The sequence below is a fragment of the Macaca nemestrina genome, chromosome 2 (assembly GCF_043159975.1).
Source record: "Macaca nemestrina isolate mMacNem1 chromosome 2, mMacNem.hap1, whole genome shotgun sequence".
Taxonomy (NCBI): Eukaryota; Metazoa; Chordata; class Mammalia; order Primates; family Cercopithecidae; genus Macaca; species Macaca nemestrina.
The window spans coordinates 15,906,820-15,932,845 of NC_092126.1; the positions used below are offsets into that span (position 1 = coordinate 15,906,820).

Here is a 26,026-nt window from a genome sequence, read left to right on the forward strand (position 1 = left end):
CTGGAACTCCCCCAGAAAAGCATCTCACCCCCATTTCAGCTTGTTTTGACAATAGCTTGAAGAGGTTTTGCATAAATAGTGAATTTGTGGTTAAAAAAAATGTTTCTTGTTTTAACATTCGTTATAAACATCATTTAAATGAACCTTTCTGTGACTATAAAAACTTTCAAGGCCAGGTGCGGTGGCTCACGCCTGTAATCCCAGCACTTTGGGAGGCCGAGGTGGGTGGATCACCTGAGGTCAGGAGTTTGAGACCAGCCTGACCAACATGGTGAAACCCTGTCTCTACTAAAAATACAAAAAACTAGACAGGTGTGATGGTGGGTGCCTGCAATCCCAGCTACTTGGGAGGCTGAGGCAGGAGAATTGCTTGAACCTGGGAAGTGGAGGTTGCAGTGAGCCGAGATCATGCCATTGCACTCCAGCCTGAGTGACAGAACAAGACCCTGTCTCAAAAAAAAAAAAAAAAAGAACTTTCAATACCAACTGTTACAACTATAGTAAGATGGCTGCTTTCACACAATGGTAGTTCTGGATAACAAAAAATTTTATTTTTCACAGTGAAACTGATAGGAGAGACATAAATGATTGATAAGTACACAGGCTCACATTTCTGGGATGTATTGGTTCAATTTAGGTCTCCGGTTATTATAAAGAATTCCCTAATAGAGGCTGTAGAGGTAATTAGTTCCTAATAGAGGCTGTAGAGGTAATTAGGAACAGAAAGCGAGGTCAGAAGCATAAATTGCAGCCATCTTTGTGAAGGGGGATTTGGCGGTTTCTATTAAAATGTAGAACACACATACCTTTGGGCCAGCAATTCACTTCCGGGCTTTAATGCTGTAGATTCACTTACATAAATGAGCAGAAATCCATGGGCAAGAATGTTTTCTGCACCAATTATTACAACAAAAGGAAGACAGAAAACAAATAGTTATCTTTAATAAACTAAGGAAGAGTCAGAAAATGACGCAGATATGCAGAATGGTGTAGGAGATTATATTGATACAGAAAGTTCAATATTAAAACTATTTAAAAAGTTTTAAAACAGTATTGTCTTAAAATATGTCGCATGCATGAACACAGTACACTGATGAAAGTTTGCCAGAGAATTCAGAGTGATTACACTTTCAACCCTTCACATCATTCTTTGCTTTTGCTTAACTATGAACACCCATTACTCAAAGGAGCTAATGTAGTATTATCTAAGAGTTAAGAACACACCGACTTTTAAGCTAAACTCCCCAGGTCCAAAACCTGGCCTCATTCATTACTATCTCTGTTATTTGGACACATTCTTTATCCTCTTTGTGCCTTAGTTTCCCCATCTGTGTATGGGGGTGATACATTTTTATTAGTACGTTCGTATACGCGGAGCACTTAGAACAGTGCTAAAAGCGGGCCAGGCATGGTGGCTTTTACCTATAATCCCAGCACTTTGGGGGGCCAAGGCAGGAGAATCACTTGAGGTCAGGTGTTCAAGATCAGCCTTGGTAACATGGTGAGACCCTGGTTTTACAAAATATTCAAAAATGAGCTGGGTGTGGTGGCTCATGCCTGAAATCCCAGCTACTGGAAGAGGCTGAGGCAGGAGGAATGCTTCAGCCCAGGAGTTGGAGGCTGCAGTGGGCTACGATAGAGCCACTGCACTCCAGCCTGGGCAACAGAGGGAAAACCCTGACAAGAAAGAAAAGAGAAAAGAGAAGGAAGGAAGGAAGGAAGGAAGGGAGGAAGGGAGGGAGGGAGGGAGGAAGTGAGGGAGGGAAAAGAGAAGAGAAGAGAAGGAAGGAAGGAAGGAAGGAAAGAGAAAGCGAGCAGTGCTGAAAGTGTTTTGCTACTGTTATTTTAACTTACAATTTTAAAAACTAGGTGTTGATATATTAGGGGAAAACAGGGTGAAGGGTACCTTTGCAATTTATTATGAATTCATAATTATTTCAAAGTAAAAAAGTTAAACATGCAGTTGTTAAAAATAACTGACATAAAAGATTGTCAAGATGTCATGTTAAGTTAAAAAAAGCAAGATAAGGAACAATGCATCTAGTAGGCTCAATTTTGTGTAGAGAAATGGGGAAGGGAATAAGAATATATATATTTTGCTTATGTGTGTGAAATGAAATTCTAGAAGAGATTGTTACAAACTAATAACTACTTGGGAAGCAGGCTTTATTTTTTAACCAAATGACTGTGTTACCTATTGAAAAATTATTTAAAAATAAGACTAGTTACAAAAAATGCAAATAACACTTCTATCATAGCATAAAAGCATTTTCATTTGTAATGAGTCAAATAACACCAATTTGACAAATAACACGGTGCATTGAGTTGAATGGTAAAGTACTTTCCAATGACTCTATTTCACTCACAATGTGTACAATTCAGGTAAGTTTAATTCCTCAGTCTTTGAGGGGGAGCTGAAGAACCACTCCTTCGGGTTTCAGACAGACATGGTTTTAGAAGTTACAAGTAGCATATGGCCTTGTCTAAGATCTCGTGACGTTTCTAACTTAAAGCTTTTGAAACGAGGAAGACACCTTAAGGACATCACCACCTGGTGAAGACTTCTCTGATGTTAAGCACATGTTATAAGTCCTGGAACTTGCTGGCATTTGTCCTAGAAAAAGAAGGATGAGGCCGAGCAAGGTGGCTCACGCCTGTAATCCCAGCACTTTGGGAGGCTGAGGCGGGTGGATCACGAAGTCAGGGGTTTGAGACCAGCCTGGCCAACATGGTGAAACCCTGTCTCTACTAAAAATACAAACAGCCAGATGTGGTGGCATGCCCCTGTAATCCCAGCTACTTTGGAGGCTGAGGCAGAATTGCTTGAACCCTGGAGGCAGAGGTTGCAGTGAGCCTAGACTGTGCCATTGCACTCCAGCCTGGGTGACAAAGTGAGACTCTGTCTCAAAAAAAAAAAAAAAAAAAAAAAAAAAAGAAAAAGAAAATAAAAAGAGAGAGAGAGAGAGACGATTAGATATACAAATTTGGATTTAGCCAGAGTTATCCTGGGTAGGGAAGAGTCAGACAGACACACCCATAGGCACGCCCACATTCATATATAGCCCCGTGTCCAAAAAAGTGATGGCAAAACAGACACTGTGATGCTGTAGTGACCAAGGGATGAAAATTTCCCTAATCTCTTGATGTTTCTGCAAGTTGCATTTTTAAATTCCTGAAACATCTTTTTTTTTTTCATGTCTGATAATAAGTAGATGTTGTGACAGGTTTGAGTGGGGGCACATCTCACACGAGCATGAAAACTCAATCATCACACTTATCAACCACAAAAGGATCTCCTCAAACATCTTTTTAGCAATGAATAAAGTTATGCTAGCTGCTATAACAAGTAACCCCTATGTCTCAGTGGCATAATACAATAATTTTTATACCTATCAATCACAGACCAATGTGATTGGGGGGGGTACTTTCTCCACATTGTCTTGTAGAATCCTGGCTGAAAAGGGGCCCATCATCTTCAATGTATGGCTTCCAGAACATACTGGAAATTGATATCCAACCAGCACACACAGAAGAAATAACGAAGAATCAGACAGAACAGAACACCTGAAAGTGGCATTTTTGTCTCCCTATGTCATTGGCTACAACTCAATCATGTGGTGCCACCTAACTGCTGGGGAGGTTGGGAAATGTAATTTAACTGTGTATCTACAAAAAAAAAAAAAAAAAAAAAAAGAAAAAATAATTTAGTGAACATATGGCATTGTTTCTGCCACAAACAGATATTTCTCCTTTAATATGTTGATTTCCTGCTCTTTATGGACCTTTACAGCAATTCTATGAGGCAGGCTGCACAGATGTTATTCCCACTTACCAATGAGAAAAATGAACTTCAAAGAGAAGTTAGCTGACTTGGCTAAACAACATGGATATTAAATGGTTAAGCAGGAGCTAGAACAAATCTTCCCACAGTACCATGCCTGCTGTCACCCATCCCTACCAAAGGTAACATCACTTGCTTCAGTAACTTGAATCAATCATAGCTTCAGTAAATTAGATTATCCATACAGATTCTTCATAAAGCGTATTTCCTCAAAAACATTCACCATCAACTTAGTTTATATGTAGTCATAAAAAGTTATAAAGACCACATGATTAAATTTTAATAGAGATACATTATGGAGAATAACATAAAATTGAATGCACATAATTAAATCAGGACAAATTTCAGCCTTTTCTTCAAAAATTGCCTCCCTTTTCTCTCTTCTGTAACTCCTATCAGATGCATGTTCAAGTCCTATTCTATCTTCCACTTACCTTTTAAATCCTCAAATATTTTCTTTGCTAATACTTTAATGTCCTCAGATCTCATTTCCAGTTTGCCAATTCCATCTGTAGCTCTGTCAAATCTAGTCTTTAATCTTTCCATCTGCCTATTTTTAAAATTCAAATGATTATATTCATTCCTAAATGTTTGAATAGGTTCTTTTTCAAATCTGCCTGGCTGGGATTCTTTTTTCCTCTCAAATAATTTATGTTTTAATCCTTCTTTTATGCCTTTATTTTAAAAAATATCTTTCAAAGCATCTGGCCAGGTTCATGCTTGTAGTCCCAGGACTTTGGGAGGCCAAGACGGGAGGATTGCTTGAGGCCAGGAGTTTGAGACCAGCCTGGGCAACATAGCAAGACCCTATCTTTACTTTAAAAAAAAAAAAAAGCTGGGTGTGGTACCATGCTCCTGGAGTCTTAGCTACTTGGGAGGCTGAGGCAGGAAGATTGCTTGGGCCCAGGAGTTGGAGGCTGCAGTGAGCTATGATCACACTACTGCAGTCCAGCCTGGGTGACATAGTAAGACCCCACCTCCATAAAGGATTTCAGATGATTTTTAAAAAGCATCTATGGTATTACTCAAATTATCTGAAATCCTAAGGTTCTTTGTTTTTAAAAATCTGTTGGTTTTCACTCATAATGAATTATTTTTCAATTATTTATCTTTTCAAGACAGTGTCTCACTCTGTCTCCCAGGCTGGAGTGCAGTGGCATGATCTCTGCTCACTGCATCCTCAACCTTCCTGGGCTCAGGTGATCCTCCCACCTCAGCCCCCTGAGTAGCTGAGACCACAGGCGTGTGCCCCCACAGCACTCCAGCCTGGGTGACACAGCGAGACTCTGTGGCAAACAAAACAAAACATTTTTCTCCCCATGGGGCCCAGCCTCCTTGTTTGTGCCTATACCTGGCTTTCCTTAGCTCATTTTTCCCCTGACAACATAGCCTTTGGTGGGCTCTGGTGTAGCATAAGCTTCACAACCCAATCCTTTCGACTCTGCCAATCGGTCCCCTATTTGTTTTAGGATTCTAGGAATTTCTCTTATATTTTTATGAGATCAGCACTGGATTTTCCCAGATTTTAAAGGTATATATGGAGTGGGGAGAAGGGGATTTCAAATTCACCAGAAGGTCTCCATCCTAAACTGCAATTATATAAAAATATCAGTAAACAATAAAAACAGATGCATTTAAGGCCTGGGATTAGAGATGAAGCCCTTCTGTTGAAAACTGTTTTTGATATTGGTAATGAAACACAGTTCAGGAAAAAAAGAAAGAGCTGACAAATAAAATGATTACCTAAATTGATAAAAAGAAAAACAGGATCCACAGCACAAGTTTAGGGGGTTAAATGTTTATTAAATCAAGCTTTTAAATTATATATCCACCTACAGTCTGTAAACAAATATAGTACACATGTATGTAAAAGGCTAGCAGATAAGAACCAGTGGAAAAGCTAAAGTTCCCTTTGCACACCGGCACCTCATCGCAACACCCCTCTTGGTGTGGATGCCATGGGGCCATGTTATAGTCAAAAGTTAAATGAAAAACCACAAGTTTAGTTTGACTCCATCTCCTAGGGTGGATTTCATTCGGATAGTTGTTCCACATTATAGGAGGGTGGATCCTAGCAAGGCAACAGTGTAGTTTTTACATTCACAGATTGGCTGAAGTTGTACAAATTGAGCTTCTAGTCTAGGTGTCTCCCTCCCTGTTACCACACTTTGTAAGAAATGTGAATTAAAATGAACAATGGACCACAGGTGGTTATAAAAATAGATAACTCGCAGAGTCATAAATATCTACAGTTAGTAGAGCAGAAACTTATAAAATTTACCTTTTTCCATAATGTGCAGAATATCCTAAGTATGTTCAAGAGACACAGTCAGCAGACTTCAGAGTGGTAATTACAAGGGCATTTGTAAAGAAATAACACTCGAGTACAAACCCAGAGTAAGAAGCTGAATGCAGACGAAAATACGCAAAACACGCAAAGTCCCAACTCCTCACATCTCATTATGCTACTTACTAGACACCACAATTAGCCTACAGCCCTTTATGGATCTTTAAAAGTAACTTTTTGTTACCCATGTACATACTTTAACAGAGATTTTTCATGAGACAAGCAAAGTGGGTTAACGGTGGCGCCAAAACTGCTGAAAGCTGGAGTGTTTTGTGTGCTTTCGTATACGTCTGTGTATGGGGCTTTAAAACGCTCCAAAAATGTTTTGGATAGAGTCTTTAAAATTCCCATGAAAATCTATTTTATAGTCATTTCAAGGTATAGAAAAAAAGAAATCCTAAACTGGGGTTGAGGGACAGCCCCAAATCTCACAAAGTAACTGAAATTCCAGGAATATATAAATTACATTCATATGTTCCTTTAACACGTATCAAGTGCTATGTAAGGTAACTGCAATGCTATTCTGAAGCCAATCTCATTCAAAACAGTACAGTAAATCCCATCCTAATTCTACAGTTAAAGCACTTATTCCAGGTAATGTGCGTTTCAGCAAAGCTGACGTCTTGTACAACAGTGTCACCTTAAAGCTTCATCAAAGATTCACAGCAGGCCTAAACTGGAGAAGTTCAGAACCAACAATACCACAGGTAGTTATTCATCCTAATTTCTCACAGGGAGTGAAGGGTCTACTTGAGTTATCCTAAGGTCACCTAAGCCTAAGAACAGTGTTCCCTGAAAACTCTGGCAAGTTTCCTCACCAAAATATCTCTTCAGTGTAATGTGTTTGGGACTTGCTAGGCTAGAAAAATGGGTTCCACTGATGCATAAACATACATTCTATACCTTCAAGACGCGTACACATGTAGTGTTTCGCAAACTCACTCGACCTTTCCAGGGAACACCTGGAATAATCACTGGATCTTGGGACACTCATTTCCTAGGGAACACGATTAGAGGAATGCCACGTTAAAGCAGGTTTTCTAAAGTAGTGGTTCCAAAACTGTAGTGAGCATCAGAAGCACAGATGCCACACCCCTTCGGAGGTCCAGAGTGGGACCTGGGAACCTGCATTTCTGAGACCATCCCCTCCCCCCAAGTGAAGCTGATGCTGCTGCACTGAGGACCGCCCTTGGAGTGGCACTGTTGAGAGGATGGCCTGCACAGATCTCAGTGGCAGGAAGCCCTCCTACGGCCTCAGGAAAGGCTGCACTTGGCATTTGCCACAACCAATTAGTCGGCGGTCAAATCAGCCCAGTGACTTCTCAGAGGGTCATGCACCTTGGCGTTGCACTTGACTCCTGGCTCTGTCCCTGCTCACTAGGTGACCAGGAGGAGTGACTGCATCTAACAAGAGGAGGAACAGTAGCCCCCCACACCCCCCAGTGGATCTGTGATGCTTAAGAAAAATGTTTGCAAAAAATGCACTAACTAGCCAAAAGCATCATACAGGTGTCTGTTAATCAGAAGGATGTGCCAGCCACAGCAGGAAAATCCCAGGTGAGTTTTCTGTCTTCTGTTACTGCTGAGCCTTGATGAAGGCACATTCTGACAACTAATGAAGAGAAAAGAGGCTAAAAATGCAGACAACTGCAGTGAGGGGAAAATATGAGTGGATTATCTAATTAAAAATACCTGATTGTTCAAAAAACAAAGGTCAGCCCACAATCAAAATAGTTAATTATGCTGGCTTTAAGATAGTATTTAAAAGTTAAATATGTTGATCTTTGAACACACTCACTCCTCCACTCTACCATGTTAAAGCTGGTTAAAATTTAACATTAGAAGAATGAGAAAAAAAAATCCTCCAATACGTATGAATTACACCTAAAAAATTTAGTTGAGATCGTGCCAATCTTATAAGCTACCATTGTGTGGAAATTTCATAAGCAATTTTGAAAAAAGACATTTAATTTTGGCTCATAGAAACATCCACAGAATGCAGAATAAACCACCATTCACACGTCTGCATGTGTGTTTAGTTACTACCCAGTACATCTTTGCCAATGAACTGCCTCTCACAATTCAAAAACGATCCTGTAAAAATCCGTACATATCCATGATGAGATTACAGTCAAACAAACATCATGTTGCCAAGTCCTGGTTTCCACGTGAACCCAAAAGATTGATCAGAAAGGCAGAACTTCCCCCCACACGCTGCATGGTTCACTTTATGTATGCTCTGGATGGCTCTGAAGACAACACAACATCTCTTGAACCGGTCTGCTTTCGTAGCAGATCTGATACACAGCAGTGAACAATGGAAACCTAGTTGGGAAGAAATGTGAAAAGACAAGGTTAGGCCACTAGATTTACCTCAGAGAATAAGTTAGGTTTTCTGTCCTAACAGATTGCAGGTCAGTATGTGACTATGGAAAACACGGTAAGCACTTTCTACATTCCTTTATCATTTGTTCTGCAGACAGCCTCTGGAATGTGGCTGTCAGATCCTGGTGCGACCTAGACCATCCTCTGCCTAATTAAGCTTGGAGCACACTTTCCACAAACAAGTCACACGGTGATCCTACCAGGGCAAACTGTTGTCATTTACATGAAGAGTTGTGGCTCTGACTCTTGGTCAAATCTTGGATGAGTCTATATTCTGTCATTATTTTAAAAGCTGTACAAATAAATTTTTAAATTGCTCTCCCTTCTCCAAAAAGAATCATCCCAAGATAACGATGAGGCAATCTACACATCACCACAAATAATGTAGGCTGGAACGTTCCCGCGAGAATCTGAGTGAGGACCTACGAGGAGCAAAGCACTCATCTTATGTCAGAAGCTTGATTTAGCTTACCTCTTCTTCCAAGATGTGAATACAGATATAAGTGAAAAGTCATTAAAGAAATAATTTCATCAGGCTTTGTTTCTTTTTTTTCTTTTTTTTTTTTTTTTTTTGTGACAAAGTCTCACTCTGTCACCCGGGCTGGAGTATAGTGGCGTGATCTTGTCTCACTGCAACCTCCACCTCCTGGGTTCAAGCGATTCTCCTGCCTCAGCCTCCTAAGAGTAGTTGGGATTACAGGTGTGTGTCACCATGCCTGGCTAATTTTTGTATTTTTTTAGTAGAGACGGGGTTTTACCATGTTTTTCAGGCTGGTCTCGAACTCCTGACCTCATGATCTACCCGCCTCGGCCTCCCAAAGTGCTGGGATTACAGGAGTGAGCCACCGCACCGGCCCAGGCTTTTAAATACACACACACATAGCTCAAAGTGAGCTTGGCAAAATCAATGGAGTCTTGAAAGGCAATCCTGAAAATTAGCTGGACAGAATCTTATAATGATAATTTAAGAACAAACAGTACTAATGATCACATGTCTTTATGAGAGTCTATCGTTGTAGGGCTGTTTTTTCATTGTAGTTTTTTTAACATATGGAACGTTTGTTATTTTTTTGGAGTCAGGTAGACCTAATCAAATCTGACTCTACAGCCTACTAACTCTCGGCAAGTTTCATAATCCTTCTAACCCTGTTTGCCCATCTGTAAAATGGGACTGGATACACAGCCTTGCTGCAAGTATTAAATCACTTATGTGTGAAGTGTACAGTACACAACTGGCAAATAGTGGGTGTGCAGTAACGACAGCTTATAATAGCAGCCACAAGATGGACAGTGTGTCCTGGACTGAGAAAGCTCCATGAGGACGGGGACCAAGTCTGTTTTTTTCACTACTGTATTCTCAGTGCCTGGCACCATGCACGGCAAGGGGCAGGTGCTCAGTGAGAATTCGTCGAATAAATTCCTGTGGATGGGATTTAAAGCCTAGAAACTTCAGCCCCTTTCTTTGTCCTTCCATGCTATGTTTCCCTGTTCCTGAAACAAGAACAATGCATATGTCCCCAAAGCAGTGTGGTAGCAGACGACTGACCATCAAAGCCATTTCCAACCTGCTTTTCCCTTTCCCAAGGTTGGAAGAGACTACTCACCTTCCTAGCCTTTCACCTAGAATTAGCCAAGCAACACAGTCCTAGGCAGCAAGACATAATGTATCTGCTGAAGGTTTCTGGGGGAAGATTACTCTCCGCGAGAGGCACTAGAGGAAAAATCTATTACCCTAGACTACTCTTGTTCCCTTCCTGAGTGTAAAAGTGAATGTGATGTCTGGAGCTGCTGCAGCCATCTTGAGGTTCAAGGGAAAGCCAACGGGATCACTGAGATTCTAATCCAGAGCTAGAGCCACTGGGCCAACACTTTAGCAATGTTCATCTCCATATTCCCTGTTGTAACCGTGTGTTGCTCTTGCAGCTGGAAGCACTTCTAACTTTTAAAACTAGCATTTCCAAAGTGCATTCTGTGGATGGGATGTTAATGAGATATGAAGTGTGTGGAAGGGAAATTTCTACAGACAAGTAACTTGTTTAATCCTTAAAATCACCCCATGAGGTAGAAAATATTGTCCCCATTCTGTATATGCGTAAATTGAACCACAGTTTTGGACTCTGAAGCCAATGTGCAACCATTAGGCTACACTACCCATCTAGATATTATTTTCTATTATATAAAATGCTAAAAGGCCAATTAGATCAGTTTGGAAGACTCTCTAAATAAAGTTAGAGGTGAAAGGAAGAAAAAGACAACATTTCATTTAAAAAAATTGACAAACCAGAGGCCCGGGCGCGGTGGTTCATGCCTGTAATCCCAGCACTTTGGGAGGCTGAGGCAGGTGGATCACGAGGTCAAGAGATTGAGACCATCCTGGCTAACATGGTGAAACCCTGTCTCTAATAAAAATACAAAAAACTACCCAGGCGTGGTGGTGGGCGCCTGTAGTCCCAGCTACTCAGGAGGCTGAGACAGGAGAATGGCATGAACCCAGGAGGCAGAGGTTGCAGTGAGCCAAGATCACACCACTGCACTCCAGCCTGGGCGACAGAGCAAGAATTTGTTTCAAAAAAAAAAAAAAAAATTGCCAAACCAGTCAGCTATCCCACTAATCAATATGGAGGGCTTAAGATGTTTCAGACTTCAGACTAAGTACAGGGATGTGCAGTATTATAAATAAAGCCAGGCCAGGTGTGGCAGCTCATGCCTGTAATCCCAGCACTCTGGGAGGCCAAGGTGGGCAGATCGCTTGAGGCCAGGAGACCAGCCTGGGCAACATGGTAAAAAAAACAGTCTCTACTAAAAATACAAAAATTAGCTGGGTGTGGGGGCACACACCTGTAATCCCAGCTACTGGGGAGGCTGAGGCAAGAGAATCACTTAAACACGGGAGGCGGAGATTGCAGTGCTGAGATTGCACCATTGCACTCCAGCCTGGGTGACAGAGTGAGACCCAGGAGCTTACCACATGCACCTCAGAGAACACGTTGTGTATGGGCTGAATTATGCCCTCCTCCCAATTCATGTGCTTCGGTCCTAACCCCTAGTACCTCAACATGTGACAGGGCCTGAGAAGGAGTCTGAGAAGGAGGCAAAGAAAAGTTCTATTCAAGAAAAGAAGGTACCACAGGGAGTAAGAGGATATACTGCAGGAAGTTACGTTGGTGCTAGATGGAGGGGGGCCACCTCTGCCTAAGGACCATGTGCTTCACTCCATAAGAGCAGGAGGCCTCTGAATGTGAATGCTCAAGCTAGCAGGGATCATGGCGATCATCTGATCTTCCATCTTAATTTTGTGGATAAGAACACTGGGGCACAGGACAGCTAAATACGTGACTTGCCCAAGGCCACATGGTTAATAAGCCACAGGGCAGCCTTGAATGTTACCCTCCTGCTATTTTTTCTATAGCAATGGAGAAGAGAAGGGAGGGGAGAAGGAAACAGAGGAAGACCGGAGAAGTGGTGGTCAGAATGAAAAAGAAAAAAGGAATCAAAGTAAGAGGTGGTGCAAAGGGAGAACGATAGGCCTCTGCCTTCAGGAGGCAGGTGGTACAAAGAACGGGGAGGAGTCCCAGGGGATTCTACACTCCAGCCCAGGAGAAGGGTGCTGCCACCTTCAAACCAGCAGCGATGTCATTAAGCACAGGTGCAGCCTGTTCAATTTCTAATCAGAAGAAATAAAATGGGACATGACCAAGGAGAGCTGCCTGCTCAGAGCAGAGATTTACCTGCTTGATTACACCTGCTTTGGAAACAGGCAGCTCCTGGCCCCAGAATCGCTGTTCTAGTCCATGTCCCCCTGGAGCTAACAGACTAGTGCCCAGCCAACCTGTCCATCCAGAGAATCCTCTCAAGGCAGCCCTTGCTAGCACACAGATGCCACTTGAAAATTCTGATTGGGAGAGTCTCACCAAACAGACAGGTTTTTTGTTTTTTTTTTTTTTTGAGACTTAAAAAAATTTCTTGATAAATGCTCAGTGGTCATTCAAGTAGTCCAACCACACACAAATATATCACTGTCTGCTGCTAAGTAGGTAAGGAAAATCATGCACGTCAGAGGCATTTGCCTTTTAGCCACAATTTAAAGGTAGCTCTCCTCCTTTGGCAGCCTGTTTGTGAACTTCCATCTCTGCGTGGCTGGTTTTAAAAGCCATTTCAGAAAAATAAAGTGCAAATTAAAGGGGAAAGACAAACGCTCCATCCACCCTCATTTTTAACTTTCAGTATGGAACTCCATGGCTGATTAATTTGCTCTGGGTAAAAGAAGGAAGGGTGCTGGGTGCAGGGGGAGGTGAAGATGCATGACTGGGACCAGCAGACACCTGAACTGATGGAACTAGGATGAAGAGCTGCAACCAGAGATGACAGCAACGCCATCCACGACCCTCCTTCCAGCTTGGAGAGAAGCTCATGCTCTGAATTAGCCACAATCAGCATGTCCATCCAGCTGCCCAGCTCCTTCCAGTCCTAGGCAACCAGACTTCCCTCCCCCAGAGGGTGTTTCAGGAGAGTTAAGGATACATACAATATGCTACATAAGCATTTATGTAGTGGTATAGTTGGCATCATGATTATGGTCCCCCACAATCATGCTCAGTAAATCGGCAAGAGAAAGTGCTGTGGAGCAGGTAGTGCTGGGGAGTGGCCTCGGAGAGGCTGAGAAGCTTTTGTGGTGCTACAGGGCTCACTCTCTCAATCAGGTGGCAAATAAACTGACTCCAGCCCACCTTTAACACACAACTGGCCTGGAAGGGCAATGGAGGATGGATGCACCCACCCATCTATCCATCCATTCACCCATCTCACCCATCCACTCACCCATCTACCCATGCACCCATCCATCATCCATCCCTCCATCCATCCATCTCATCCCATCCCACCTACCCATCATCCATCCATTCACCCCTCCCACCCATCCACTCACCCATCTACCCACGCACCCATCCATCATCCATCCCTCCATCCATCCATCTCATCCCATCCCACCCACCCATCATCCATCCATTCACCCATCCCCCCCATCCACTCACCCATCAACCCATGCACCCATCCATCATCCATCCCTCCATCCATCCATCTCATCCAATACCATCCCACCCATCATCCATCCATTCACCCATCCACTCACCCATCTACCCCATGCACCCATCCATCATCCATCCCTCCATCCATCCATCTCATCCCATCCCACCCACCATCCATCCAGTCACCCATCTACCCATGCACCCATCCACCATCCATCCCTCCATCCATCCATCTCATCCCATCCCACCCACCCATCATCTATCCATTCACCCATCCCACCCATCCACTCACCCATCCACCCATGCACCCATCCATCATCCATCCCTCCATCCATCCATCTCATCCAATACCATCCCACCCATCACCCATCCATTCACCTATCCCACCCATCCACTCACCCATCTACCCATGCACCCATCCATCATCCATCCCTCCATCCATCCATCTCATCCCATCCCATCCCACCCATCTATTCATCCATTCACCCATCCATCATCCATCCATCCATCCATCCATCCATCCATCCATCCATTCATCCATCCATCTCATCCCATTCCCTCCCACCCGCCCACCCACCCATCATCCATCCCTTCATCCCATCCCATTCCATCCCATCCCATCCCATCCTATGCCCCATCTACCCACCCGATAAAGAGACTAGAAGGCTGTGCACCAAACCTTAACAGAGCTCCCTTTTGATGGTATAATGTTGGGCTAACCTGTCCTTCCTTCTTTTCTGACTTGACATTTTAATAACCTGACCATACTTTTTTATAAAACAAAAGTAATCATTTTTACAAATTTTAAAACTTATAATATGTAGCTTTTACCAAACACCCTGCAAGACAAACTAGAATTTTAAACTTCATATTTTATAACGTGACTTATAGAATTGAGCTCCTTTCATTGATGTTGAGCCTGGTTTCATGTAAACACATGTTTTGGGGGTAGGTAGATGCTTCTCATCACAGATGTTTACGTCACAGAAAGGACTGAACTAATCCAGGTAAGTTCTAAGGGCACTTGTCAAATAGTCTAGCTCATCTCCGTGGGGCTGGAAGTCCTGAGAAAAGGAACGATGGACATTTATCTGGTCTCATGGGCGACTGAGAGACTTACTTGTCCACTAGTCCCTTCTGTTTGAGGATGCGGTACACTTCAGCGGAAGTCTGAGGTCCTTGGAGCTTTTGCCCATTCAGCATCTCCTTCTCCAACTCTTCAATGGTCTTAAAAATAAAGGATTAAAAAAAAAAAAACTATGGTAAAGACTGAAGAATCATTTATTTGTTTAATTTTTAAGTTTTGTTTTGTTTTGTTTTGTAGAGATGGGGTCTTGCTATATTGTGCAGGCTGGCCTCAAACTTGTGGCCTAAAGCAATCCTCCCACCTTGGCTTCCCAGGGTGGTGGGATTATAGGCATGAGCCACCATGCCTGGCCTAGCATCATTTATTTCAAGAGCAGAGTGGAGAGAAGAGTTTCAATTCCCTGCTGGAGGCCAAGGAAAGATAAAGACACAAAGATAAAGAACAGAAGAGTCAAGTGACAAAGCAGCCAGGCAAAGAGAACAATCCCAGCAAACAGATGCTGGCATGAAATCTCCACTGGGCTGCAGCTCACCCCAAGCCAGGAGTCTCAAGTGAGGAAGGAGGGGGTGCGGGAGGCAGGTGAGGGGCTACCTTCCCAGTTCTGGCGAAGGCCTCGGCCACCCTGCGGTTCCGCCCTCCGTAGCAGGTGGTGATCAGGTCGGCCACCCCGCAGCTCTCTAGGAAGGTGGCTGTGGACACCTGGCCCTTGCAGAAGATCCTGGCAAAAGCAATCATTTCCATGAGTCCCAGGCGGATGACGGCAGCTTTGGTGTTGTCTCCACAGCGGAGGCCATCACAGAACCCAGCTCCCACAGCTACAATGTTCTGCAAAGGAGATGACAAAGCCCAGATGCCGTTACAGCACCCACTGTGGGTATGGATGCCAGAGGTGGTGGGGGATGCTGAGGCAGGGACAGACCAGATGGGATTGGCTCTCAGGGACACTGGCTCCATCCTCCTCAAAATGCTCAATGCCAGGTTCTGCTCTTGTACACCTGGGTGAAAGAGATGACGAAAGGAGAGACAAGGCTTCCCTGTTCCCCTTCTAGGACAAAGAGCCCATATTTGGGGTCAGCAGGGGTCAGCAGTTGAAGAGCATTGGCCAGAAAATCAGAACGGCTGATAGTAGTCTTTGGTTAAATAATATTTGGATAAACTACTTTACTTTTTGTTTTGTTTTTAATGGAGTGCTTTATGCAACCACAACATTCATACAGAAAAGTACACAAATGCTAAGTGCACAGATTGAAGGATTTCCACAAACTGAACACGCCCCCATAGCCAGCACACTGATAACGGAAAAAAGCACAGCCGCCTCCACCAGCAAGGGTAACCATCCTCCTAACTTCTCCCAGCACAGCTGCGTTTTACCTGCCTTTCAACGTTTTGTGAACGGAGTCATACAATATGTAATCTTTTATGTGTAGCTTCTTTGTCTTAATTCAACATCGTGTTTGTGAGATTCATCCACATTTTTACATAGAGCACATTTCTTTTAATTGCTGCATAGTACTCCATTTTGTGAATATGCTGCAATTTATTTAATTGTCTTCTGTCCCCTGGCGCTGGGGTAGTTTCCAGTTTGGGGCCATGACAAATAGTGCTGCCATAAACACCCCGGCACATGCCCTCCAGTGACTACGTGCAGGCAATCCTGTTGGGTATGACCTAGGAGTTGAAACACTGGGTCATGAGGCCTGTATGTGTGCAGCTCAAATTCCAGCCTTTTGTTTCATTTAATAATCCCCAAATGAGTCTTTATGGATCACTCACTCTTTGCATGGCCTCTGCTAGACACGAGGCAAATGAGACACAGAGCCTGCCTTTTCAGAAGCTGATAATCTGGTACGGGGACTGGCAATCTAGGCCAAGCGCCTGTTTTGTAAATAATGTTTTATGGGAACCCAGCCCTACCCATTCATTTACACATCATCTATGGTCCCAGATTTGAGCAGTTGCCACAGAGACCGTATGTTCCGCAAAGCCTCTGATATCTGGCCCTGATGCAAAATGTTTCCCAATCCTGATCTTACAGGAAAAGTAAAACGTGTACAAAAAGGCTCAGCAGAAAGTGATATTCCATAAAAGGTACTGAGAATCAAATTCCGTTTCGACAGGTATGCACTGAGCATGTACTGTGCGGGGAGCACCTCACTCAGCCCTGGAGGCACACAGCGATTGCAGGGGCTTGGCGGGTGCCGGGGGAATGCAGGGGCTGAAGATGCCCCCAGGGGAGAGCTGCAAAGATCAGAGTTAGACTCAGAGCTTGTCCTCAAGGAGCTGACAATCTGACTGAGAAAAGAGACACAACAAAGCACATCAAAAGGCAGGGGGGAGAGAGTGTGCTGACAAGCGGTAGGAGCCACAAGTTTCCGTTCAAAGCAGGGAGGCCAAATGGAGGCGGTGACATCTGAGCTGGGCTTCAAATAAGAAGGAAAAGTCAGATCAGCACCTGTGACAAGCAACACCTGCACAGCTGCACAGGTGGCAACTCAGTGGGAACTTCAGTTGAGCCCCTGGGTTCCTGGCCCCTTCCACTTTTCCAGCTTCTTCACCAAGAACACTCAGCACCAAAAAAAAAAAAAAAAAAAAAAAAAAATCCAACTATCTAACCACACTAGCAATTCCAGTAATACCTGGTGACTATACAGAGAGTCCTGGGAGATTTTAAAACATGAAGCTCGTTTGGGAAATGAGTTAAAATAAGTGTATTTTTAATAAAACCAAGTTTTATAGTGAAAGAATAACTTTTCTTAACACATCGGGCCTATAAAATGTGAGGGATGAGGTGAAAAAACAGAATGAGCTGGGGAATAAAAACATCTGCTCTAGTACACAGGCAGTTTTTGATAAAACACATCAAACATAGCAATGATGTGGCCGGGTCACCATGACAAACAGACTTGGTCATTTAGATACAGCTATTGCTCGCCAGGAGACTGAGGCACAAAGCTACTTCACATGACAAAAACATCCAATTGGGCCTCCTGAAGTTTCCGTCTACTCCCCACAGGCCCACAGAACAGAGTCCTCTCTTGCCCTCTCCCACGGGGTGACGTGGAATAAAGAGGGCCAGAGAATAAAGGACGGGGATAGGAAGGCCCCCCAGCGTCTTCTCTTCCTTAGCAATCATGTGAGAGCTTACTGGGGCTGCCGCTTATGCCTCTCACTGCAGTCAACACAGAAAGAAAAAAGTAGAAAAATTCTCGAAAAATGATGCAGGCAGAGCTGATGAGGAATTGGTCCTAGGAACTGACAGCCTGACCAAGTGCATATGGCTTCGCAAGGTACCAACGTGCCTGAACCTGCAAAAGCTTCTCAGCCTCTTCCTACCACACAGGCTATGCGAACTGTAGGTTTCATCGGTTCTCAGACAGCAATCATCTCAAACTTGCACGTGCAGGGACGATGGACGGGGGCAATTCCCGGCTTACACACGCTCAGCAGCAGGCAGCATGAGGGAAGAGGCAAGGCAGAGACTGTGTGAAAGGAGCCTGGAGAGACGCTGGGGGTCGGGTGGGATCCGGTTCTGCAGCTCTGCTTCTAGAAGGGGTGGGCTGCCGAGTCAGGATGGGACACCCAGACCTTTTAGGATGAGTAGTATGCAGAGGCTAAAGAGCAGGAACCATAAGAACACCTGGGGCTGGGCCCACCTAGGTCTGGACGCCCTTCCCAGCATCGCAGCCAGCTAAGGAGGCTACAAGGAGGCAGAAGCGGTACACGGCACTGACATCCAGAGAGCCTCTACACGGTCACAGTGTGACCTAGGGCCAACCACTCCGCTTCTCAGGCCATCTTCACCGCAGATGTCAAATTCAGGGCTTGGACAAGATTTTTCAAGGCCCTTCTGGTACTGCCATTCTTTCAGGGAAGTTGGTGCAATTGTAGCCTGCACTGGGGCTGCAACCAGTGCTGGGGCAACAGGTTGACACCTGGGGACATGCAGGTGGGCTGACTGCCAAAGCCCAGAGGCCAGCCCTTGGGTGAGCTGGCCAAGTGGTTTTATTGAAGTTGCCATGCAATGTGGCGAGGCGTAGGCTGTTGGCCAACTCGTCAGATTCCTGAAATTGCTCTCTGATGCCCCCCGAACTGTGTCCCTGTGTCCCCGTCCATCACAACATGAACCATTCTGAAACTGTTATATGAAAAACCAACCCCAGGAAATGCCTGTGGGCTGAATGGGAGAGAACATGGACTTCTGTTCAACAAGTCAACAGAGGAGGGGAGGCACTGATTTATTATGTGCCTTCAGGGAGCCCAGGCTAGTTACACACTGCCTCATCACCATTCCCACAACTCTGAAGCATGCACCTACCCTCCTACTACTTCCCAACTGGTACACTGAGGCTCAGAGAGGTTTAGTGGCTTGCTAAGAACACCTCACGGGTAAGAGATGGAGTCTGGATGTGCTCCTGGTGCCTGGCTCTGCAGCCCGCTCTGTCCCCTGTGCCTTGCTGCTCCGGTGTGGGAAATCCGCCCTTCCTCCACCCTTGGTCAAAAGACCTGCCTGACCCTTTGCAATTCGGTGTCAAAGGAGAGTGCCTCCTGGCCTACACCAGGGCTTGGGAGGTAAAAAGGGTAGCTTAGGTTGGGCGTAATCCCAGCACTTTGGGAGGCCGGGGCAGGTGGATTGCTTGAGCTCAGGAGTTTGAGACCAGCCTGGGCAACATAGTGAAACCCTGTTTCTACCAAAAATACAAAAAGTTAGCCAGGTGTGGTGGCATGCACCTTTTGTCCCAGCTACCTGGGAGGCTGAGGTGGAAGGATCACTTGAGCCAGGGAGGCGGAGGTTGCAGTAAGCTGAGATCACGCCGCTGCACTCCAGCCTGGGTGACAGAGTGAGCCTGTCTCAAAAAAAAAAAAAAGCTTAGGAGAAGAAAAGGTAATAAAAAACAGCAACAGCTAATCTTATTGAACTGTTCTAAGAGCTTCATATATTATGACCTCATTTAAACCTCACAACATTGTGACAGGGCAGGTCCTACTATCATGGTAACATGATAGGACACTGAGGCACACAGAGGAAGGAGCTTGCCGAGGAGATCACGCCACGCTGTGCTGCTCTAGGACCAGGGAGTGAAAGGCACAGAGAGGCCACCGCACAGTCCAGATGAGAACTTTCTGACAGGAAGAGCTGACCCCACCCAACAGGAAAGATTTAGCAGGAGCTCTCTGCAACCGGAACCATCCAAGCAGGACTGTACGGACAGGCCCTGAGCTCCAAAGCAGTGCTTCCGTGTTGCTGTACTCAGAAAAGCCAGATGAGGGTGCCTGGGCGCTCCCTCACAGCTCCTCTGCAGCCCCTTCACTGCAGGGCATGGGAGTCTAGACCACCCCAAAGCTTCTACTAGAAGCTTTCACTAGGCATCTAACCTCCCCACCAGGGGAGATCAGGAGACCTAGTGCAGGGTAAATAAACGCCTCTCTTCTAAGAGGACCCTGGGCTGCAACCCAGTTTAGTCGCCTTATGACAGATCTTGAAATCCTCGTTCTCTCCCTCCACCACTTATCCCTGTCAAAAGAAAAATAAACATACTGAGCCAGTCAGAGCGTGTTGGAATAGCATCCGAGCAGATGTCCTCCGAGATCACTCAGATGTGAACGTTATCATTATCCACTGTGCATCTAAATCTGCTTTAAACTTTTTTTGGAGCTAAAAATACCATATTTTTCAGAAGACAGACGTGTGTAGCCCTTCCCCATCTCCTGGGTGATGGCAATACTCAGAGGCAGTCATCAACTCCCGAGTGCACTCCTTCCAGTTCTGAATAGGGGTGGGTCGGATGGGGCTCAATCCTCTCCCACTTCCGCCTTCCCATAAAAAGAATATACAACAGGAGAACCAGCCCATGCTACCTGCAGGTTACACAAACATTCTCACCACCCAGCAAGAACTGCCTCCCTGAAACCCAAGTCAGTACTCACTGTTTTCTCTCAGTCCAACAATCCACCTGACTCCTGAGGCTAGCTGCTAAGAGGAGACTGTCTGCAGGGTTTGGGATTACTAAAGGCAAGGTGCCACATGTTGCTTGCTGCTGGCCCCTGTCTAAGGCAGCCTGGCTGAGATGTCAAGGAAGGCTGAGGCAGGTCCACACCTGGCCCACCAAGCTGGTCATACCAATATGAAGCTGCCTTAGCTGGAGCAGCATTGTCCAACAGAAGTTTCTGCAATGATAGAAAATGTTTTATATTTGCTCTATTGAATACAGTAGCCATTAGCCACACGTGGCCACTGAGTCTTTAAAATGTAGCTACTGTGATGCCGAAATGGAATTTTTAGTTTTTAAGAATTTTAATTAACTTGAATGTAAATGTAAATAGTACATATGCTTAGTGGCTAGCATGTCGGACTATGCAGGCCTTGCTCTCACTCACATAAAGGTGCTCTTGGGTGAGCAGTGGCCCTGACTACAGATGAGACCCAAAGCTGGGCATCCTGGCATGGTTCATCACAGCCAAAGCCCTGGAGCAAACCTACATGCCCAGCAATGAGAACTGCAGAACAGCGCCATAAAGGAACACCACCAGCCTGTGCCATGGGCTGCTGCTTTATCCCCAATCTATTCTTTCCTTCCACAATAATAGTCTCTTATTTCAATGCAAGTGTATGGCTATCCAGAAAAAAGATCCCCAAAATGATTTTCCAGCCTCCCTTGTAGCTAGTTATGGTCACACTTAGTGTACCCACTGAGATGAAGCCAAGTGACAAGGTTGATTTTCCAGAACCTTCCTTGAAAGATAGCTGCCACGTGCCCTTTGCCCTTTCTTTTTTTTTTCTTTCTTCTTTTTTTAACCTTGCTGCCTGGAAGGCAGATGTGACGTTGATGCTCTGGTCACCTTCACAGACCAGAAAGACAAGGGCCACACCCTATGCTACCCTATGCCATTCAGTGTTTGTCCTCTCCAAAACCCATGTTGAAATTTGGTGGCCACTGTGGCAGTGTTGGGAGGTGGGGTCTAACAGGAAGTGTTTTGGTCATGCGTGTTCTGCCTTCATGAATGGACTGAGGCTTTTCCTTAGAAAAAAGACTCTGGGAGTGGCTCTCTGTTTGCCTCTTCCACTCCTCTGCTGCGTGAGGGTCAGCGCTCCTGCCCTCCAGAAGCATTCAAGGTGCCACGTGGAACAGACCGTGCCCTCATGAGACACCAGAACTGCTGGTGCCCAATACTGGATTTCCCAGCCTCCAGAACTGTTATGAGCCAACACGTTTCTGTTCATTATAAATCACCCAGTCTCAGGTGTTCTGTTATAGCAGCACAAAATGGGCTAAGGCACCCAAGTGAGCTGGAAGAAGTCTGGGTCCCTGCGAATTCTGTAGAATAGAATTGTCATATATACTCTGGATTTTACATGAGAAAGGAAGAAGCTTCTACCTTGTTCAGCGAGTACAGTTTGAGCATTCTAATCTGAAAATCCAAAATCCAAAATGCTCCAAAATCTGAAACTTCTGGAGCACCAACATGATGCCCAAAGGAAACAGTCATTGGAGCATTTTGGATTTCCAAATAGGGATGATGAACTGGTAAGTATAATGCAAATATTCCAAAATCGAAAAAATCCAAAATCCAAAACACCTCTGGTCACAAGTATTTTGGATAAGAGATGCTCAACCTGTATTATTTTTGGTCTCTGTTAATGAAACTTAATCCTGATAAAGAATCTATTAAAAATGATAGCCTTTTGGCCAGAATCACCATCTTCCAGTAATTTACCAAAATGAGGAATACAAAAGGGAAAGAGGAGAAGTACCTGATATATGCTCTCTAGGCCTTTTAGAAAACATGAAGTTGCTCTTTTGGCCACATATATGTGAATCTATCAGAAAGGTGATATTGGCAGGGCGTGGTGGCTCAGGTCTATAATCCTAGCACTTTGGGAGGCTAAGGCTGATGGATCGCTTGAGTCCAGGAGTTTGAGATCAGACTGGGCAACACGGTGAAACTCCGTCTCCACAAAAAATACAAAAATTAGCCGGGTATGGTGGTGAGCACCTACAGTCCCAGCGACTCAGGAGGCTGAGGCAGGAGGATCACTTGAGCCGAGGAGGCAGAGGTTGCAGTGAGCTGAGATTGCACCATTGCACTCCAGCCTGGGCAACAGATTGAGACCCTGTCTCAAAAAAAAAAAAAATAAATACATAAGCTAAAAAAACTCGTTTTAAAAAGATGACATCGTAGACATCAAGGGTATGGGCACTGTTCAAAAAGGAATGTCCCACAAGTATTACCATGGCGAAACTGGAAGAGTCTACAATGTTCCCCGGCATGCTGCTGGCACTGTTGTAAACAAGTTAAGGGCAAGATTCTCGCCAAGAGAATTAAAGAGTGTATGGAGCATATTATGCTAAGAGCTGAGATAGTTTCCTGAAACACATGAAAGAAAATGATCAGAAAAAGAAGGAAGCCAAAGAGAAAGGTACCTGGATTAGACTGAAGTACCAGCCTGCTCCACCCAGGGAAGCACACTTTGTTGGAACCAATGGGAAGGAGCCTGAGCTGCTGGGACTGATTCCCTATGAATTCATGCATAATAGGTGTGAAAAATAGGCTGGGTGTGGTGGCTCACGCGTGCAACCCCAGCACTTTGGGAAGCTCAGGCGGGTGAAGCTGAGATCTGGCCACTGTACTCCAGCCTGGGTGACAGAGCGAGACTCCGTCTCAAAACAAAAACAAAAACAAAAACAAAAAACAAATAAACCTCCAATCAAAGAAGCCAGACACAAAAGAGGGCATACTGTACAGTTCCACTTATAAAAATCCTAGAAAATGCAAACGATGGCATATAAAAGCAGATTAGTTGGCAGCCCAACTGGAGGCTGGTGTGATGAGGAACCTCAAAGGGACACGTGGAGTTGTTTGGGGATAATGGAAACGTTGTGTACTTTGGTAGTGGTTTTCACGAGTGCATGCACACAACTCTCAAAACCCATGGTATTATAAACTTTAAATAGATGCAGCTTGATTCCATGAATTACACTTTTTTTGTTTTGGAGACAGAGTCTCACTGTCGCCCAGGCTGGGGTGCAGTGGTGCGGTCTTGGCTCACTGCAGCCTCTGCCTCCCAGATTCAAGCGATTCTCATGCCTCAGCCTCCTGAGTAGCTGGGATTACAGGCACGCACCACCACGCCCAGCTAATTTTTGTAATTTTTAGTAGAGATGGGGTTTCCCTCTATCGGCCAGGCTGGTCTAAGACTCCCATACTCAAGTGATCCATCTGCCTCGGCCTCCCAAAGTGCTGGGATTACAGGTGTGAGCCACCATGCCTGGCCTAATTACATGAATTATACTTAAAGTTGATTTTTAAAAAGAATATATCCTTACTGAGAGATGAATGCAGCTAAGAGTTCGTGAAGGACATTCGGAAGGCAGTAAGAGGCACTGGTACAAAATGATTATGCATAATTCCTTTGAATTTCCTATTTTATCCTTGTAGAGAGCTGTTTTCATATTTTTCCTAGTAAGTCAAATGCTCCACATTTTTGAGTACAAAAAGATAATGTATATTTTGTAAATTGGCTAGTATGGAGAATATTAATAAAGACTGTATGTAAAAAAAGTAAAACACATCAATGGCTAGACGTAGTGGGTCACGCCTGTAATCCCAGCACTTTGGGAGGCCGAGGTGGGAAGACTGCTTGAGTCCACGAGTTCAAGACCAGTCTGAACAACACGGCGACACTCCATCTCTACAAAAAATAAACAAAATTAGTCGGGCATGGTGGCATGTGCCTATAGTCCCAGCTGCTCAGGAGGCAGAGGTGGGAGGATAGCTTGCGCTTGGGAGGTTGTGGTTGCAATGAGCCATGATTGTGCCACTGCACTCAGTCTGGGCAACAGAGCGAGACTCTGTCTTAAAAACAAACAAACAAAACACACACACACAATCAAACTACCTGAACAGTAAGATCTAGTTTTTGTTTTAAAAAGGAGCCATACACACATGTACACACTAAAAACATTGGAAGGGTATATACAACAAACATTAACTGAGGTTATTTCAGGATGTAGGATTGTCAGTGATTTGATTTTTACTTCCTTCTTTACACCTTTCTGTTGTGTGAAAACAAGGAATATGACGATGTTATAGTCGGGGGGAACATCCCATCACTGTTGTTTATGTAATGAAAGCAACATATGGCCATGTGTCCTTGCTCTGGCAGGCTCTGATGAGAGAGGGCTTCGTTTTATTCATGCTGCCTGGTTACTAACCAGAAAGGTCAAGTTGTACGTAGTAACCAAAGAAACCAGGCTAAGACTCTTAAAACCCGTGTTCATGCTCTGACTGTGCTGGTGTTTGCTACCCTAAAGTCATTCGCTCTTTGGATCTCGATTTCCTTATCTGTACAAGACAATGATTGGATTTAATAATTGCTACAAGTGCTTGTTTCTCAGTTTTCAAAAATCTCAGCTCTGACGCAAACCCATAGGAATGATGGTAACCGATCTCGTTTTAAAAGATTAGGTGCGAAGTTGCAGGGAGGTTGGTTAAGGGCCTTCAACCCCCACCTCCTTGCATCCCCCATGAATCACTTTCCATCAAGGTAGCAGGCACATCCACTGACAGTCTTCCTGCCAGCAAAAATGAAAGCCATTCTGAGTTCAGACACAAGACCAGCATGGGTTCCCGTTAGCAGCAGCTTTTCCAAAGCCCTCACCTCAAGCTAGACTCTTTGTTCTGGGCAGGATTTCACAGCTTCTCCATGACCACTAAAAACATCCAGTCACTTAAAAACAGCTTTGGAGCAGCTCAGGCCAGCACTGAGCAATTAGGCATTCATGATGCCCCCTGCTGTTGAGTGGTAATTAGTTTAATGAAGGACTATTAAAAACACATAAAAATCTCAACCAACAAAAATAAACAAAGCAGCCAAAGTCAGTGTCTCACATGTGTAACTGGGCCTGCATGTAATGTAATGCTAATGCAAAGAATGCCCCACACAGGCGTTCAGAAATATGCATGTGTGCTCCCTAGGAGCCCAAGCATTTAATTGGCTTCAATTTTTAAAAATGCTCATTGTATATCATGACCACACATATACACACGATGTTAATTCTAGAGAGTGATTTTAACTACTGACTCAAAAAAAACATATTCAATTTATGAGAAAGCATAGACAGGCATTCTTTCCACCTTTGCAACTTCCATCCAACACACACAGATGACTGGTGGATTGCCTAACCTCCTCCCTAGGTGCTCAAATTTCTGAAGGGTGGCTTTTTGCTGCACAAGAGATGACTCAGAAGCGGCTCAAAAGGGGCATTCACATTGAGAACTTTTTATTTCCCCGTTCCCCCCACTCTTTTTTGTAGATGGTAGTGAAATGAAGGCAACTTGGATTG

General features: G+C 44.5%; 1 protein-coding gene and 1 pseudogene across 3 annotated transcripts in view; both read right to left on the reverse strand.

The window, feature by feature from the left end:
* Nucleotides 1-3,195: 3,195 nt before the first annotated feature.
* On the reverse strand, nucleotides 3,196-3,293 carry LOC112424804 (small nucleolar RNA U13; annotated as a pseudogene).
* Nucleotides 3,294-5,621: 2,328 nt separating this feature from the next.
* The window catches only part of LOC105470952 (glycerol-3-phosphate dehydrogenase 1 like), a 62,519-nt gene continuing 42,114 nt past the window's right edge, over nucleotides 5,622-26,026 (reverse strand). For 2 of the 3 annotated variants that reach the window (XM_011723313.2, XM_011723312.2), the window contains exons 6-8: nucleotides 15,276-15,509; nucleotides 14,718-14,824; nucleotides 5,622-8,513 (exon numbers count right to left, since the gene is read on the reverse strand). In XM_011723313.2, the coding sequence (XP_011721615.1) occupies nucleotides 8,417-8,513; nucleotides 14,718-14,824; nucleotides 15,276-15,509 (438 nt within the window). In that variant the 3' untranslated portion in view covers nucleotides 5,622-8,416. The remainder of the gene's footprint in view (nucleotides 8,514-14,717; nucleotides 14,825-15,275; nucleotides 15,510-26,026) is intronic. The other variant, XM_011723314.3, reaches the window with a different exon arrangement.